Genomic DNA, 17,494 nt, shown 5'->3' with positions numbered 1-17,494 from the left:
ACAAACATGAACTACAGAATGAATCAAAGTCTGTATCAGTGATTCTGAAATACTTGATGACATTGATGCTCATGAGTCTGCGGGTTTTTCTTTTTAGTCAGCCACTGTAGCATTAGTTCCCCCTGTATGGCAGAGGTTATGCTGATCAATGAAATCAGGCAGGATCTTAGGTCATGAGGGCACACAGAATAAACAATGGTATACTGCCTCCAGTCAGTGAACACTTTCATTCAGGTAAGCATTAGATCTAATTTTCCCAATTTAAATACTCTATCTTCATTAATGCTAACTATTACACTTGATTCATTGACAGAGAGTCATTTTGAACAATGATTATTATGGTATTGTTTGTTAAAGTCTTGTTGTCTTGATGTCAGCTTGGGCTCTGAGAAAATTGTAATGGACATTTTTTATTAGCTTAAGAGATTTTATGGCAAGATATTCATTACTAAAGAAAATAATCATCAGTTTCATTTTATATATTTTTACTTTGAAAGTAGTTGCTATGGTATGTTTGGCACAAATTTGAAGGATAAATCAAAATTAAATTTAAATAAATTATTATTAGTATAGCTATATCTGATCATAACATCATAACAACATCACATTTATTCTAGAATATTTGATAAGATATTATCAAACTCTATATTAAAAAGCTAAATGTAGCCTATTCTGCATCAAGGTTAAAGTCAGTCCAAAGTTAATGACTTAAAACTAACTGGCTAAAGAAAAAGCACTAGTATGTTAGTGATGACTGTTAAATGTTTTGAACCTCTGGAGACTAAAACCTATCATTCTTCTCATTCTCCACTCTTTGCTGACTTTAAATATCTCCTCATTATATGGGGGTGGGGGAGATAATCAGTAATACTTACTGAGATGGAGAAGTCTTTGATCATTCAGTACATTCAGATTATGGGGGCTGTAACACAGACACTCACCAAGATTCCTCAGAGGATCGATGGCCTTTAACTTGGACGTCCCAGCTCCGTTCTTCACAGCCGGGGCTGCTTTCTTTCTGTTGCCCAACATAATGTAAAGAAGCTGCGCTTAATTTCGCTCTGCCTTCCTCTCTTCCTTTTGCCTTCCTTTTGCCTTCCTTGTCCCGGATCCTATGTTCTTTCTCTGGCAGGAGATCGGCAGTCTACTGTATGGAGCTCCTAAAGGAGAAGAATGTGCGATTCTCCGTAGCCACGGCGCTACTCATGCTTTTATCCTGGAGGAAAATAACATGATTTGGGCCAAACCTTCTCCCTGCTGATGTCACTGAGATTGGATTTAAACACAAAGCTATATGGTCAATACAACAGACACAGACTTCCTGGGTTGACTTTCAACATAAAAGTCGGTGAAAGTCGCTTCACGTTAGGAGGCTAGTAGCTGGGTGACTCAGGGTACTCTAATCTTATCATAAGTGTACAAAACCTTGTTCACATAAGGTCTGTGTAGCAGTGATTGAAGTAGTACTCAGATATTTTATTTCAGTAAAAGAGTATAGTAGTATAGAACAGTATAGAAATACTGTAACAAATCCTGCATTAAAATTTTTACTTTGATAAGAATATGTAATCTTTATGCAGAATTATCTATTTCAGAAAATTGAATTATAATGTTGCAGCTGGTAAAGGGGGTTAGTGGGTAGTTTGTGAATCAATAAAATCCTACAATAAAAAACTATAATAATATATCAGAATTTATTTGTTGCTTATATTCTGTCTGATCATTTCAAAAGAAAGATTTAAAGTTATTAGATAAATGCATTGGGGTGAAAAAATACAATATTTTTCTCTGATTAGAAGTGAAGTAGAGGTATGAAGCTGCATAGAAATAAACTCATAAAACTCAGAGATGACATGATGGGCTCATTGCCCACAATAAAATATATATTGTTTACTAAGAAAGAAAATCCCTTGAATAGAATATGATTTTATCAAATCCTGGTCTGTAGCATGTTTTACTGGGACAATCCTTTTGTCTTTGTCAAGGTTCACCAAAATAACACCTAGCACTGTGGGCCTCTGAATGGTGCCATTATGAGATGTGGCTGAAATATTTTTTCTTCATCTTTGCTCTCTGTATTAAACTTCTACACACTAGCCCACAAAATCAGGCTTTGTCAATCTTTTGTTAATTAAAATACATCTATTTATCAAATATAATGAAATACATATAGACTAAATTAAACATTTCCATACTTTTTATACTTTGTTGGCACAGCTCTTGTATAATCTCTTCTGGGCTCAAAATTGAAGCACTCAAATCTTAATTTACAAAATTACAATTACTACGCTTTTGTTTTGAAGGCAAACTCTCAGCACTTCCGGGATTTGTGTGTAATCTTTGCAGTTTAACAACAGACAGATCTTAAAAGGATTATAGACTGGGAGGGTGCTCATCTGTCCGATGTTTAAACAGTCCTTCTCGTCTCGGCCCATGAAGCCCTCATTTGAACCGACTCACAGTACTGGACCGAGAAAATGAAAATGTTTATCCTCTAATGCTGTCCACTGTAATTAGGGCAATGGTGCCGCATATTGATTTATGCACAAATGGGCCTAACGTCCCGTGTCGGCTGTAATGAATTGATTGCCCCAGTTGATCTGAATTAGGCCCAGCTTCTGTGCTCTGAGCTATTTCCTAAATTGCACCTGGGAGAACGTGTAGATTAGATTTCAAACAGCATTTACAACAATAGAAATCACAGGACAGAAATAGGCCTACAGATTTTAAGGATACTGACTTGTAAGGGGTCACTGGGTCTGGATGGCCGCTATATACAAAGAATTTCACTTCATTAGCCTATAATTGTGCCTTGCTTTTTGTGTCATTTAACAATTATATCCTTGGTGATTTCAATTTGTTTTTGTTTTTTTTTATAGGATTTTGGCTATTTACTGTAGGATATAGCCTATCAGTCAAAGGTTTTATAGAAATTTTTCAGCAGATGAATTCCAGTGAATGAAAAAATTATTTCATAAAACTGGCCTTTTGCAGTGATATAGGAACTGGTTACCTTGTAGCTTATCTGCAATAGTGAAAGTAAATTAATCATTAAAAGTTAATGCAAACAGGTGCCCACACTTTTGTTGATGACCTACAGACCCACTCTGTACAAAGGCAATGTTGGAGCAAACTGTATTACTACACCCTCTGATGCATTGTTAAGACAATACTGTGCTGCAGCAAGTAGTAGCCTACTGTATATTGCTGTCAGAATAGTGAGAAAGGGTAAATAACAAAGGAAGACAGACTAGTTGGTCAGTGATTCAGCCTACAGATGCTACAAAATAATGAGTCACAACATAAGAAGAAAAGAACTTATGGAGGCTTCACATGATGGAAGACCAGCACAGTCTCCAGACTTAAACCCCATGGACCTGGTTTGGGATGAATTGGAAAGAGGGTGAAAGCAAAGCAACCTGTAACAGTGTGTTGGGATCAACTTTCTGAACAATATTTCATTTCCAGCTGCTTGATGACAACAAATTTAGTTAAACAAAAAGATTCTATGATTCTTTTTTTTAAAATTGTTACAGATGGCAGAAGGAAGTGACGGAACAGGAAGCAAATTAGGAGAGATGGAAGTAGGTGGCGGGAGTTTTGAACAATGGGATATTGCTAGGAAAAATAAACACAAAAAAGAAATGTAAGGATGAATCAGATGATAGTGATTGCAATAGGGGAGCAACTAAAATGGAAAAAGGTGAGAGAGGAGTATAACATAATTTTCAAATACGCGTGAGAGGGGGCCTCTTTCGGCAACTTAATCGGATTCAGCTAACTAAATCCTTGAACAAGGAAATTGGGGAGGTAAGGAGTGTTAAAATATTGAGAAATGAATCGTTGTTGGTTATGTGTAGGGATGGAGGACAGCAAGGGTGAGCATACACATTAAACAAAATAAGTGATAAAAAAAAGTGGTTTGTTCTTTTGCTACTGACAAGAAATTAGTCAGACGAGTCATCAGAGGGATTCCAGTTCACATTTCGGTGGATGCTGTGAAGAAAACATAACAAAAACAAAAGTGGTTGAGGTAAGACTTCATTTAAAACATCTCAAGTATCAGCAATGCAGTTAGAAGTGGGAGAAATGCCTTTAAGGATCAGAGGAGTGAAGTTAATGCTGGCATATTGGGTTAATCTCCAGTGACAATGTGACAAACATTCTTCTAAAAATGTTTTAAAAGACTGCTGGGAACATAAAGAGACCGATTTCATCAGTTTTGGATGGATATGTAATGTGAAAGCCTGGTTACTCAATATATGGAAAAAGCTGGAAAATAAGTCAGAGCAACTCCCTGTATGGTACACTGTCCAGAAATATTTCACTAACCATTACTCAGATTCTGTATTTATATTCACAGATGGAGATGGAAATGAAGAAGTAGATATTCTGGCAAAGCAAACTCACAAAATTAAACAAGTAGACATTCAAGTCATATTCACTACAGCCAAAGCAAAAACATTCCTTAGGACACATACACAATCAGTATGGCAAGAACATTGGAATGACAGTAGAAATGGAAGGCATTTTCATGATATACAGGGACATGTTGGTACTTGGAGGGTGGCGAGCAGGAGAAGAAGGGAAGAAAATATCATCACTCGTTTAAGAATAGGTCACACAGGACTCAACTATACACTATATAAAATAGGCAAGCACCCAACTTATAAATGTATTCATTGTAACCAATCGGAAACAGTACAGAACATGTACTGCTTCATTGTCAGGGCTCTTGGGGAACTCTGCAACTATATGGTGACATTATTACATTTATAAATGAAACTGGTTTAACCAAAAGAATATATTTTTTTTGTTTTTTTTAATAGTTTTTTTTCTCCTGATCCACACTCCAGTCCAGTCGGTGGCGGTAATGCACCTATAAGCTGGTTAGCCAACCGCCATTAAACACAGAAGAAGAAGAAGAAGAAGAAGAAGAAGAAGAAGGGAAAAAAAAAAGATAATATTTCCTCACTCAACTGGCATGTAGTTTAAAAAAAAAAAAAAAACAGGATAAACAGCAGCTCACTGTCTGTGGAGGGCAGCGTTACGCTGTGTAGTTTAGAGCCTCAGGAGAAGAATGAGAAGCCGGAGGGGATAGGTTAGTCCTAGTCCAGGTAGGTCCGTGAGCAGTTTCGCAGGTAAACTTTACAATCCAGAAATACCCGGAACCACAGTAGCTACCCAAGTCGTACTTTGGTAATTGTGTGCTCTTTACATGTTGCTGCTGATGGCAGGTGGCAAGACACAGCCACTGATGTAGAACAAGTTAGCACGCTAGTTAGCTGGCTCAGTTAGCTCCCATATATCTCGCACTTCGCAGTCTTGTTTATTTGTCTCATCAAACCGAACTTGAATTTAGCGATAGGACGTTTCTCGGTATAGCTATGTAGCAGTATATCGTGTATGTTTCTACTTAAGTCGCTGTCAGATCTTGGATTCGATGTAAAGGACCAGTAAACCAGTTAGCATTAGAAAACGGCACTGCAGAAGTTTAGGGCCTGTGTGCTGTGGACAAACCTGGATTCCAACAATCCTCCTTTCTTAGAACACAGAGTGGTTCGGCGGTGTGAGCACTACATTACTCTGCCAATAAATATAGCCCTCCATTGTACTACAATGTTTTCTTTGAGTGTGATTAGATTTTTCTGACACTCATTATCAGAGCAAACACTTAAATCGCGGAGTGAAAGCCGTCTTTACAAATGAAATAGAAAAAGGGTCAGACTACTCCTTAGACTTCTGACAAAAACTGCATAATGAAAACCAATGAACATTACAGGCAAATCTGTGACTGAAGTTTACTGAAAAGTGCCAACTTTACAGGATCTGTGGACATTTCCATGAAATCCAGTGTCCCTTAGAGTACATAAAGATCAGTCATAAAAGCACCCAGCTGTAAGTCTGCTTTAAACAGGCCAACCTGAAAAACTATAATTAGTTAACAATAATAACTTAATAAATGTCTGAGAAAAATGGGGTCAGTGACGCCCTGATTGATCTACAGTAACTGCTGCCAAAGGTGCCTCTGCTAAACCTTGACCTTAAAGGGGTGAATACTTTAGCAATAAGTTATTTATGCGTTTCATATTTTTAATAAGTCTGTAACAATTTATAGAAATTAGTTGTCACTTAAACATTAAAGTCAAACTCTCAACTGATGCTTGGTGCAAAGAGTAATTTACATTAAGACCTCAAGTCGTGTTTTTGAAATTTTCTGAGATATATGAGCCTGTCACAATTCTGACAAAGCAGCTTCACATAAATTCAGTTAATGTGTTCAATGTTGTATGTGAGATAGATTATAATGCTTTTCAGATAATGTTAGTTTTTGGTTCCACTCTCCTAACTCTTTGATACATCTGTTTTTGTGTGATCTTTCAGCTCCGTCTGTATCCATCCTGGTAGATTTAACAAGTCAAAGTGTCATGCCAGTCCCAGCAATGGCAGAGCCCGTGGTTGATCACCAAAAACGGTTTCAGGCTGCTGTGGATCTCATCCATAACCTCCCCAAAAATGGTACATAACTTTTTACAGCCCTGGCACTTTGGCACACATCGTGTGACAGGAAGTAGCTGGTTAGGCTGGTTACAGTGCAGAGAAGGTTCATGAAACTATCTTTATTATTAAAGGATTGAACTGTGTAACTCAAAACAAGGCCTTAACAACTATGTACTGTCACCTGGATAACTTGTCAACAAGGAGGATTTTGAATACAGTGTCAACTCTTAATACTATTACGTAGACTGAAGATTGCCTCCTTGTGACTCATTCAGCATTTTATCGAATCCAAAACAAGAACCCTCAAATTTCGGAATACAGCAGCTTTAAGTTTCCTCTGTCCTAAAGATAAAGTGAGCTGCTGTTTTTTTCTGATCTGAAATCCTTTATAGTTTGCCCTGCCCCAGTTCAATGGAGAAATAAGCAAACAGCTAAACTTGATAAATGTCTGTTATCTTACAGGCTCCTATCGGCCGTCCTATGAAGTGATGCTACGTTTCTACAGTCTGTACAAGCAGGCTGTGTGTGGACCCTGTACAGTGCCCCGACCCGGCTTCTGGGACCCTGTGGGTCGCTACAAATGGTGTGTATGAGTGTGTGCTTGTATATCACTCTATTAATAGAGTTGGGTTACTTTTTGGTTGCAGACACTCTAGCTATTCGGTTGCTCTGATAAGTGGTTTTCTTACATGTACAGACAGTACTGTCCATTATATTTCCATTCAGAAATCAAAACTCGCTGCAGTCCGTCTCTAAATGTTTTAAAGTATTTTAATCACTCCACCTCCCCAATAGCCCCCCAACTATCCTGTGCCCTTGTGAGGAGGTGTACCTCACAGTTTGGGAATCTCTGATTTAGATCATTATCTAGTAACCAAATTGATTTGAAGTTTAGATATAGAAGAGCAGGATTTGTAACAGTAGCTGTGTGTTGTTTGCACAAGTGACCGTGTTCAGACAGAGTTAATATGAAGAAGTTCATCTAAAACTAGCATTGTATATAACAAGTAGTAGAATATTGTATAATGTTACATAGCCAAAAGTACTGTGGTTTAATCATGTTGATAATGTTGTGTGGTGTTTGGTTGTAATTGTGTGTGTGTGTGTGTGTGTGTGTGTGTGTGTGTGTGTGTGTGTGTGTGTGTGTGTGTGTGTGTGTGTGTGTGTGTGTGTGTGTGTTAGGGATGCCTGGAGCCGCCTGGGAGAGATGAGCAGTGAGAGTGCCATGGCAGTGTATGTGGAAGAGATGAAGAAAGTAGCTCAGGAGGTACATGACAGATTTATTTCAATCCAGCACTGCACGTAGTATTTCTTGCTACATCAAGACTACATCTGCAGACTGCAGGTAGTCAGTCAGTAGGTTTACAGATAAATGAATGAAGAAATAATTTTAAGTGAAGGCTTCTTACACATTGGCACATAAAGCCCACATTTGGCCATTGGGCACTGTTTAGACATTAACACTAATTTGTTTAGTTCAGGTTCTTGTTGGTTTCATTGCTCTCTGATCAAATGAGTTCACAGTTACATTGTGAATACGAAATGGGGCATTAAACAAAACAAAATAAATGTCTCTCAGCAGCATGAAGCCTGGTCAAATGAACACAGGGACTTGTATTGCAGTTAGCAGTGATCAATAAAGGATTCCACTGATCTGCAGGTCATCGACACTATGCCCATGAATGAGAAGACGGCCTCGCTCTTCCACCACTTCGAGCCTCTCTACCTGGTGATTGATGATATGCCGCGGCCTCCAGGGTCACTGCTCACACTTAGCGAAGGTTAGTGACCCTGAGGGTCAGCCTCTAACCAGCAGTAATAGAGCAGCTGGAGGGTACACTGATGTCTGTGCACTCCACCTCTGGTGAAACATAGCAGGGTCATTGTCTGACCATTTCTGTAACTTTCAGAAACAGAAAATCTAACATTCACACCCTCTTCTCACCGTCATTGGCCAGCTGTATAGAGATGTGAAAGGAGCCATGGATTGAGCGCCTCCCTATAGCTGTCTTTTTTATTTGTTAAACAACTATTTCTGTCACTTTTCATGAGAATTATTCATGTGCGACATGTGACTGTTTCCCAGGTTAATTGAAAATGTATGCTGTGTCCTTCAAACTGTAAACAATTTTGATTTCCAACGTGATTCTGATGGACCGTAAACCAGCCCTCAGAGCGAAATCAAGTCTAAAAGGTTTTTTGAAATACTCCAACAAGGACATACTTTTTGTGAAAACTGGTAGTTGTTTTGCATGAAACTAAATTTATAGATAATGTTTTAAGCAGCTATCATTAATATTTTACAATGAATGAAATGACGATGTGAAAACTGAAAGGTGCCTGAGGTAGTGATGAACCTACAGAAAATTATAAGCTGAACCTGCAGCTCCTCTTGGCTCTATGTAGCTTTATAGTTACTTTCAGCTCATTTTTTATCTGACTATTTCACTGCTCTCATAGTATCGTGTTCAGCCACAAGAGGAAGCTGTTTTCAGAGAAACAGCTGTAAAAAAAAAACTACTGTCCACTACCTACTCAGCAGCAAACAGCAGACAGACATAGTCAGAGAGCAGCTGGTGAACATGGTGGAGCATTTAGCAGCTAAAGAGACAGATATTTCCCTCAGGAGTTGGAGACCAAAACAGCTAACAGAGCTAAAAGAGAGGGAATGTTGGACATAAACACCACTACACCTGAGGGACCATGTAGCTGCATAACTGCTTAATGTGGAAAAAGGATACTAATTACTAATGTTAACAATGTTAGCTGTATCAATTTCATACAGTGATAATATATGTCCTTTCCTGTTTTGTTTTCACCTTGTTCCACTGCCTCCAAGTAGCCAAAAATTTCTTTAATGCAGCTTTAAAAATAGTGGTACAAACTATGATGGTGAGACAATACAATGCAGCTTTAAAATCGTGTGACATCTCTATGTTTCAAGTTTGAGCAGTTCAAGCAGGGTTTCATTTTTACTAGCCTTTAGTGATTATACATTCACCAGTCACTTTATTAGGTACACCTGTTCAACTGCTCATTAACGCAAATATCTAATAGTCCAATCACATGGCAGCAACTCAATGCATTTAGGCATCTAGAAATGGTCAAGACGATCTGCTGAAGTTCAAACCGAGCATCAGAATGGGGAAGAAAGATGATTTAAGTGACTTTGAACGTGGCATGCTTTGTTGATGCCAGAGGTCAGAGGAGAATAGCCAGACTGGTTTGAGCTGATAGAAAGGCAACAGTAACTCAAATAACCACTTGTTACAACTGAGGAATTTTGAACACACAACATGTTGAACCTTGAAGCAGATGGGCTACAGCAGCAGAAGACCACACTGGGTGCCACTCCTGTCAGCTAAGAACAGGAAACCGAGGCTACAATTCGCTCAGACTCACCAAAATTGGACAACAGAAGATTGAAGTAACGTTCAAAAAAATGCAAAACTTTGTGTAAACAACATGAAAGCATGGATCCATCCTGCCTTGTATCAACGGTTCACGCTGGTGGTGGTGGTGTAATAATGGTGTGGGAGATATTTTCTTGGCATACTTTGGGCCCTTTAGTACCAATTGAGCATCGTTTAAACGCCATAGCCTACCTGAGTATTGTTGCTGACTATGTCCATCCCTTCATGACCACAGTGTACCCATCTTATGATGGCTATATTCTAGCAGGATAGCGCGCCATGTCACAAAGCTCATATCATCTCAAACTTTCTTAAACATGGCAATGAGTTCACTGTACTCAATTGGCCTCCACAGTCACCAGACCTCAATCCAATAAAGCACCTTTGGGATGTGTTGGAATGGGAAATTCGGATCATGGATGTGCAGCCGACAAATCTGCAGAAATTGCGTGATGCTATTATGTCAATATGGACCGAAACCTCTGAGGAATGTTTCCCACACTTTGTTGTATCTATGCCATGAAGAATTAAGGCAGTTCTGAAGGGAAAAGGGGGTCCAACCTGGTACTAGCAAGGTGTACCTAATAAAGCAGCCAGTGAGTGTAATCAATGGGACCTGTGCTGTGGTGTGTGTGTGTGCTGTGTGTGATGTTGTTGTTGTCATGTGTGTGTGCTGTGTGTACATGTGATGTGTGTGTGTGTGTGTGTGTCCGCATATATATACGTGTGTGCGTATATATATATATATATATATATATATATACACATATATGGAAGAGTGTTTTTTTGTTACTGTAGGTCTTAAGGGCAGTGGGCATGCCGGCAGGCCAAGCGAAAATGTGAGGAAGTGTGAGGATGAGGAGCAGGAGGTGCCTAAAGAAGATTCCTCACTTCCAGAGGATGCAGACCAGGAGTTCAGTCTGGCTGAGGTTATAGACCTCACTGCCAACACCATCCCTAATGGTATGTACTGAGTGTTGCTCCTGTTCAGACCTCTCTTCTGGTATAAGACAATGTCAGCTCTTAGCTATAGAATTTTTAAAATGCACTTTTGCTCTGGAAACAATTTGCACCCACATGAATGTTTTCACAAGTGTGGAGGCAAGGCAAGTTTATTTAAATAGCCAGGGAGAAGCAGGCTGTATGAACCACAACGTTGTTTTATAGCGTACAATTCCTACAGTGATTCAAAAATAATTGAGATGTAATAATGGAGATGTTTTCTACATATATGTATGTACAGCTACATATATTGAGCTATATATCTATCCAATGCACATATAAATAGACATAAAACCTGTTTATCTCACATATCCAAAATGCTTGTTGAGCTGCTGCAGACTCTGGAGTGTCCGAGTGTTTGGTGTTAACCAGTGACTCAGAGAGTGAGATCTTCTGTGATTCTGTGGATTCAGTGGAGCAACTCGGTAACATCAAGGTACAACTCCCTCACATCCTCGAAAAGGTGGATGTAGCACTGGTCACACTGGCAACATACAGAGCAAGTTAACTCTATTGCAGGACACCAGGCACTATTCCAGTGAGCTGAAATATGAAAAGTGTAAATGGAGAGTTGAAGTATATGCAAATAAGGCTATTTCAACCAATGATTTCTGTTGACAGATTCCGGTAGTCAAGTCCAACAGTTTTCAGAATGGCCACGTGTCCTCGGAGTCATCTCCCTGTCTGGAGGCCCGACAGGTAGGAGCAGGTCAAGGTGGAGAGGGAGCAGACGACAGGAAGGGTCAGGGTCCCATCAGCAGGAGGCGAGACAGTGGGCGGGAGGGTTACTACCACAACTGGATAGAACGTAAGCCACTATAACCAATACTTCAAACACAACTTCAAGTACAATTTTCAGCAGTGCCTTCACTTTTTACATCTGCTTTTTGTAGTGATTGTCTCATAAATCAGGACTATATTGTGGTCCATAGGCGGTGTTCCTCAGGGCAGTCCGAGGTGGGGGGCCCCAGGTGGCGGTGGTGGGGGAGCAGGACGAGGAGGAGGGGATGGTTCAGAAGGTGGGGCAGAGAGGTTCCATGACACTCAGTTACAGCAGCAGATCATCGTAGCCCTACAGCGGCTCAGAGAGGACATGAGGAGTGTGATGGACAGGCTGGAGGTGGTGGAGAGGCTCGCTGCCACACATGTAAGCTTGAATATGATGATCATTCTGTGCTGACAGACCAAAATTGTTGTTTACCTGCCTTATTAACATGTTGTCATAGAAATTAAAAAAAAACTCAGCTCACCTGAATACACAAATGCATTTTGTCTATAGGTTTCAAATGTCAAAAGCTAGCAAAACTGTTAAAAGAAAATGTTAATGTTGGTACATAACTACATAACTGAACCTGAACTGAATTGACTAAGTAATTGTTACAACACTGGATTGCTAAGTAACGTTACAAGATACACTCCGGTATTTTTGTAGTCAGTGAAATAAAATGGTGTAGTTGGATATTGAGGCTGAAATTCAGTGTCAATTTATTTTTACTGTTGATGTAATTGATGTAGGAGTAGAGGAGTGCAGGAGTGAGGTGAAAAGTGAGATTAAAAATGTCAGAAATGCAAGATGACTGTCAGAAGTAGGTCAGCATTATTCTGCATGGTTTTTGTTAACAAATCCCAGTAAAAGACCCAAAGCAACAATATGTTAGGTCATCTCTCAACACTTTCTGACTTCCCTCCTGTCTGTCTCTCTCAGCTCCAAACACACTGGTCCCTACTGAGGATGTTAATCTTTAAACATAACATAGTTTCATTTTCATAAAGCCTCAGTAATTTCCTAAAACAGCTGCTTGCTGTAGTTTTTTACGAACATTACTCAAACAGGAGGAAATAGTGCATTATTTCTGGACTATTTTCAGTGGCGCATTAATCCACATTTGGTGCTCTGTATTTGGGGCAGCAGGATGGTGTGTGGGGGACTGAGTCAAAATAAACTACAGTATGTGTGTCCATGGTGATGATAGAACATGTCACCACTGTATTTTTGTGTCTCACTGATTTTTAATAGTTTTTGGAAACAGTGGAGCACTGTGGCTCAGAGGAATGGGGTTCATCGGGTTGTGATACACATACTTGTTACAAGAAGACATTGGTTTGGCTCTGCAAATGAGATTTGTTGACGAGAATAACAATCTAGAACATCATGAGACTCTTGAAGCTGTAGATGTGCTCTGAGCTCATTGCTGCTTTCTGTGTGACAGGCTCAGGGTTCAGAGTGGAGACCCTGTCTGCAGTGTGCAGCCACAGCTTCACATCAACAGGTAAGAGAAAAGCAGTTTCTCCTACTCTTACTTCCAGGTTCTTTTTGTTCTGCAATTGTTGGTGTTGTTAATGAATGTACTAAACCGAAGAGAATATCTTCAAAGTAAACACTGAATGTGGGTATGACAGTTAATTCTGGACCCTGAGAACACTAGTTTTCAGCTTTTGATCAGCTAATCGTTAATCGTCAGCTAACTGTGATATTTGCTTAAAAGCTCTGGAAATGACTAGAGAATGAAACCTTGAATCGGTATTATTTGTCGAACTAATTTGCTGAATTTTTTATTTATTTATTTTTTAACAGGTTGTCTGACAATGTGCCATGATTAAAAATGGCCTTTATGACCAGTTTTGAGGTCTATTTAAATTACTGATGTTCTTTTTAAACATTGGAATAAAACTAAATTCTACATTCATCTGTGTAAGTGTGAGTAGAAGTTAATGCTACACCAATCAATATTTTAATATCGTATATGAATCAAATAACTAAGTGTATTATGAGCTCTGTCGCTCGTAGTGACAAACTCAGAAAATTATCACCATCCCTGCAGTTCCCCTCAGGTCTATGGAGCGTTGTCTGAATGTGTTAATAACACATAAGCCAACAAGTTAATAATGTGATAATATGTCAGTGTTTAATTTACAGCCTGTTGTTAGGCTGCCTCCAAGTGGCTAAAAACCATTGATACTGCTTTAAAGTATATGCAACATTTGTATAATTTCTATGTTTAATTTGAAGATTTCAGACTTTGGTGCCACCAGTTGTAATATCAAAAACACATTGGCAGACAGCAATTAACCTCGCAAGGGGTTTCTGTTTTTAATGGCCACAGTAGCCAGTGCTCCGCAAAAGTTAAACACTAAGGGCCTGATTTACTAAGATCCCAAATAAAGAGTGCTAAATTGCGTGCGCACACGGATAAGATTGCGCGCGCTGCCTGTTTGGGCCTTGCGAGTGATTTACTTAGATTAACAGCGCAGTTGACTACAGGCGCAAAAGTGATCGAGCCGGCCCTATTTAAATGAGGATTTTGCGCGAGTTAAGGGTGTTCACCGTGGCGAATGCAAACGAGCAGATCCAATTGGACCGGAATTGGAGGTGTTGGTACAAGAGGCAAACAAGCACATTTCTGTGTTATAGCAAAGGAATTTAACCGTTATTAGGAGGAACGCAATATGGGAGGCAATCTGTGACAAGGTTAATGCTGTGGGGAAAACTAAAAGAACACCAGATGAAATGAAGAAAAGGTGGCAAGACATTCGTAGAAGAACAAAGGAAAAAATCACACAGAATAACAAATCGGCAAATAAAACAGGTGGGGGACCGGCGGAGGAGGACCCTCTGTCTCCCATTGAACAGCAGGTGCAGCTGACTTTCTGTGATGAGCAGATTACTGGGATAGAGGGAATATTTTTAATTCATTCAGGTACACCACATAAGACATGAACGTGCGTCATGAACGTTCTTTAGCTGTGCAATGGAAAAGCGTAATTGCCAAAAGGGTTTTTTTTGTTTGTGCGTTCCAGCAGGGGCGCAGAAGTGTGTCCGTTTTCATTTGTTTTAAGTTTCAGGAAAAAATGATAGGAACTCGGCCGAACTAAATGTTTCCTATGTCTAAAAGAAAGTGGGCTTTAGTACATAAAAATGTGAGTTTTTGGTTTTGTCAAAATAGCACAAACAAGAAACACTTGACATTATGATGCAACATTTATTATTTAAGGATTTTCTGAACTCTGAACGAATGACTTTTTTCTTTTTTTCTTTTTCAAAGGACAATCATGGCATCGCCGGATAACCGATATGTCTCGATTATTTTTTCTTCTGCCATTCCAAAAAGAGTGACACGAACAGAAAAGATGCGTTCTCTCCGTTGCCTGTTGTGCCTACGCCGCCTCCTTGCAACAATGACCGCAGCCATCTGTGCGCACGGCTGTGCCAGGTAGCCTAAGACTTGACTTTCAAACGTGCTAAATATAGACGCAAAAATAATCAGCGCAATTAGTTTGAGGTTTGGTAAATCTCATTGCGTGCGCAAAATGATTCTATTTGCATCTACTCCTCCCAATATTTTGCGCGTTCTGGCAGGCACGCCTATATTGCATATTCATGAAGGCAGAAGCGCAAAATGGATAGCGCGTGTTATTTTGCCCGACTGACAGACGCGATCCTCGGTGCGCCCGGTTGGTAGATCAGCATCAACATGTGTTTGCGCGTGCTGTCGCGTTTGCGCACGTTTTTACGCACGCAAAGCTTTAGTAAATCAGGCCCTAAATATTTAGTGAAAACCAGTTGTCAGGTGTGCGATGTTCAGTTATTTAACACTAAAGTGGTCTGTCTCTGGTTTAAACAGGGTTGTGTGAGCATTGTGACAGCTCCTGGTTATTTTTGTGATAAATAATGAACTGATTGCTTTTTCTGTCAGGAGGAGAGGTGGTGGCCTTTTGACATCTCTGGTCAGACCGTCCTTCTCTTCCTGGTGTGGCCATTTGTTGCTCAGGGTCTTGTCTACCTGTTGAGGAAAGCCCAGAAGAGAAGTCGTGTTTCTTCGTGAGGTGAGCTGTAGAAGACACTCAACCATCAGCCACAGTGATCTGTCAGTGCAAGAAGTTACATCTCTACTTCAGAAAGCACTGACTCTAATATGAATCATGAGAAGACATCCTCCACCCTCCTTCTGTGCATGGGAGGAGGGAGAGAACTGTTTGTTTCAAAGACAAATGTGTCTGGTTTTATTGCACACCTCAGGATCCAGAAATCCTCTCACTCACCACAGCAAATGAATCTTAATTTAAACTATTCTAGTTGATTCATCTGCTGGCTTGTGTTGAGCTGCAGGAATCAGACACTTAACATGATACTGTCTTAATCAAACCTGGAGAAGTTCTTATACTGATCATGAGGTGCCTGAATTAAAGATTTAGGATTAAGTCAGTGAGACCTAATTTGTGTTCATCTGATTCCTTTTCTTCTGGTTTTTTTCTTCATAAGCTCAACATCTTTACAATATACAGAATATTAACAAAATATTACCAAAATAAAATAAGTGTCCAATGAGGGAAGTCAGATTTTGAATTTAACACACAGAAATTGGAGTAATGTCACTGTCTGAAATGTCTACAACAATATTAAAGTAAACTGTGAATGGGAACTCTGTGGCTACACTTATCATTTCATTTGTAGTCTCTGAGTTCTGACTCTTGAGCTCAGGTTGTTTGTCAGTGGTTCCATTAACTTAAATCCAAGTCTTAAATTGAAATGGTGTTTCCATTGCTCTGGCTGCTATGTCTTTTACTCAAAATGGCTTCTGTCTATCCACTTTACTATAAAGGTCTGATTGATGGAGTTCTGCTGAGATGGTCATCCTTCCAGCAGGTTCTCCATCTTTTTCATCTTTTTCATTTGTATAGCGCCAATTTACAACATAAGTTATCTCAAGGCACTTTCCAAATAGAGCAGGTCTAGACCTTCTCTTTGTAATATTATTTACAGAGACCCAACAATTCCCACCAAGAGAAAGCGCTAGGTGACAGTGGCAAGGAAAAACTTCCTTTTAAGAGGTAGAAACCTTGAGCAGAACCGGATTCAGGGTGGGCGGCCATCTGCCTCGACCGGTTGGGTTGGGAGAGAGAGAGAGAGAGCAAGAGAGAGCACAGAGGAAAAGAATAGTAGTGCTTCTACTGATAAAAATAGTAATGACAGCTAATAACATTAATAATTATCATTATTAATTGTAGTAAATTTTAGCAGGTTTAGCAGCAGGATCGTGGGGGGAGTAGATGGTTTGCAGTTGCAGATCCAGAGATGAAGGAGAAGGGAGAGAGAGGCACACAGCCTGGGCACTCATGTGCTTGAGGGAAAAAAACAAATGGTTAGAATGATGCAGTGGTTTTCAGAAAGTTTACAGTGATCTTGTCACAACCTGGACTATACTGTATTGAGTTTACTGATTTATTGAGACTGAGGCCCACCCACAGGTGGTAGGATGGGTACAAAGCCTAAGTTTGTAAAAGAATAAGAAGCCAACTGGGGCGTCGTGTGGCGTAGTGGTCTAAGCAGGCGCCCCATGTGTAGAGGCTACAGTCCTCGCTGCAGTTGCTACATGTCATTCCCTCTCTCTCTGCCCCCCATTTCCTGTCTCTCTCTACTGCACTATCGAATAAAGGCATAAAAAGCCCAAAAAAATATATACTAAAAAAAGAATAAGAAGCCAACTGAAAGTTAGGGCATAAAAATACCTTTTTAAGTTTAGATTTGAAAGTCTGAATGGAGTCAGACAGTCTAATATCACAGGGAGGTTGTTCCAGAG

At 39.8% G+C, this 17,494-nt stretch overlaps 2 protein-coding genes across 4 annotated transcripts in view; one reads left to right on the top strand and one right to left on the bottom strand.

Annotated features, from left to right (window-relative positions):
* Positions 1–1,207, bottom strand: part of LOC111237064 (1-phosphatidylinositol 4,5-bisphosphate phosphodiesterase delta-3-A-like) — a 38,099-nt gene extending 36,892 nt beyond the window's left edge. The window contains exon 1 of the mRNA XM_022766018.1: positions 942–1,207. Coding sequence (XP_022621739.1) covers positions 942–1,032 — 91 coding nt within the window. The 5' untranslated portion in view covers positions 1,033–1,207. The remainder of the gene's footprint in view (positions 1–941) is intronic.
* A 3,768-nt stretch (positions 1,208–4,975) lies between these two features.
* On the top strand, positions 4,976–16,330 carry acbd4 (acyl-CoA binding domain containing 4). 3 transcript variants are annotated; one of them, XM_022766041.1, is made up of 11 exons: positions 4,976–5,101; positions 6,385–6,519; positions 6,964–7,084; positions 7,684–7,768; positions 8,162–8,282; positions 10,713–10,877; positions 11,246–11,352; positions 11,538–11,724; positions 11,849–12,063; positions 13,127–13,186; positions 15,611–16,330. In XM_022766041.1, exons 2-11 carry the CDS (start codon positions 6,429–6,431, stop codon positions 15,737–15,739), a joined length of 1,281 nt encoding a protein of 426 aa, XP_022621762.1. In that variant the 5' UTR covers positions 4,976–5,101; positions 6,385–6,428; the 3' UTR covers positions 15,740–16,330. The 3 variants fall into 3 exon arrangements, with proteins under 3 accessions (XP_022621762.1, XP_022621763.1, XP_022621761.1); XM_022766042.1 differs by having other exon boundaries at positions 4,976–5,117; positions 11,255–11,352; XM_022766040.1 differs by having other exon boundaries at positions 4,976–5,117.
* Positions 16,331–17,494: the final 1,164 nt, after the last annotated feature.

The sequence above is a fragment of the Seriola dumerili genome, unplaced genomic scaffold (assembly GCF_002260705.1).
Source record: "Seriola dumerili isolate Sdu_G_001 unplaced genomic scaffold, Sdu_1.0 BDQW01000807.1, whole genome shotgun sequence".
In the NCBI taxonomy this organism is placed as follows: domain Eukaryota; kingdom Metazoa; phylum Chordata; class Actinopteri; order Carangiformes; family Carangidae; genus Seriola; species Seriola dumerili.
Note: the sequence above shows the minus strand (reverse complement) of the source record. Positions and strands in the feature narration are given on the sequence as shown.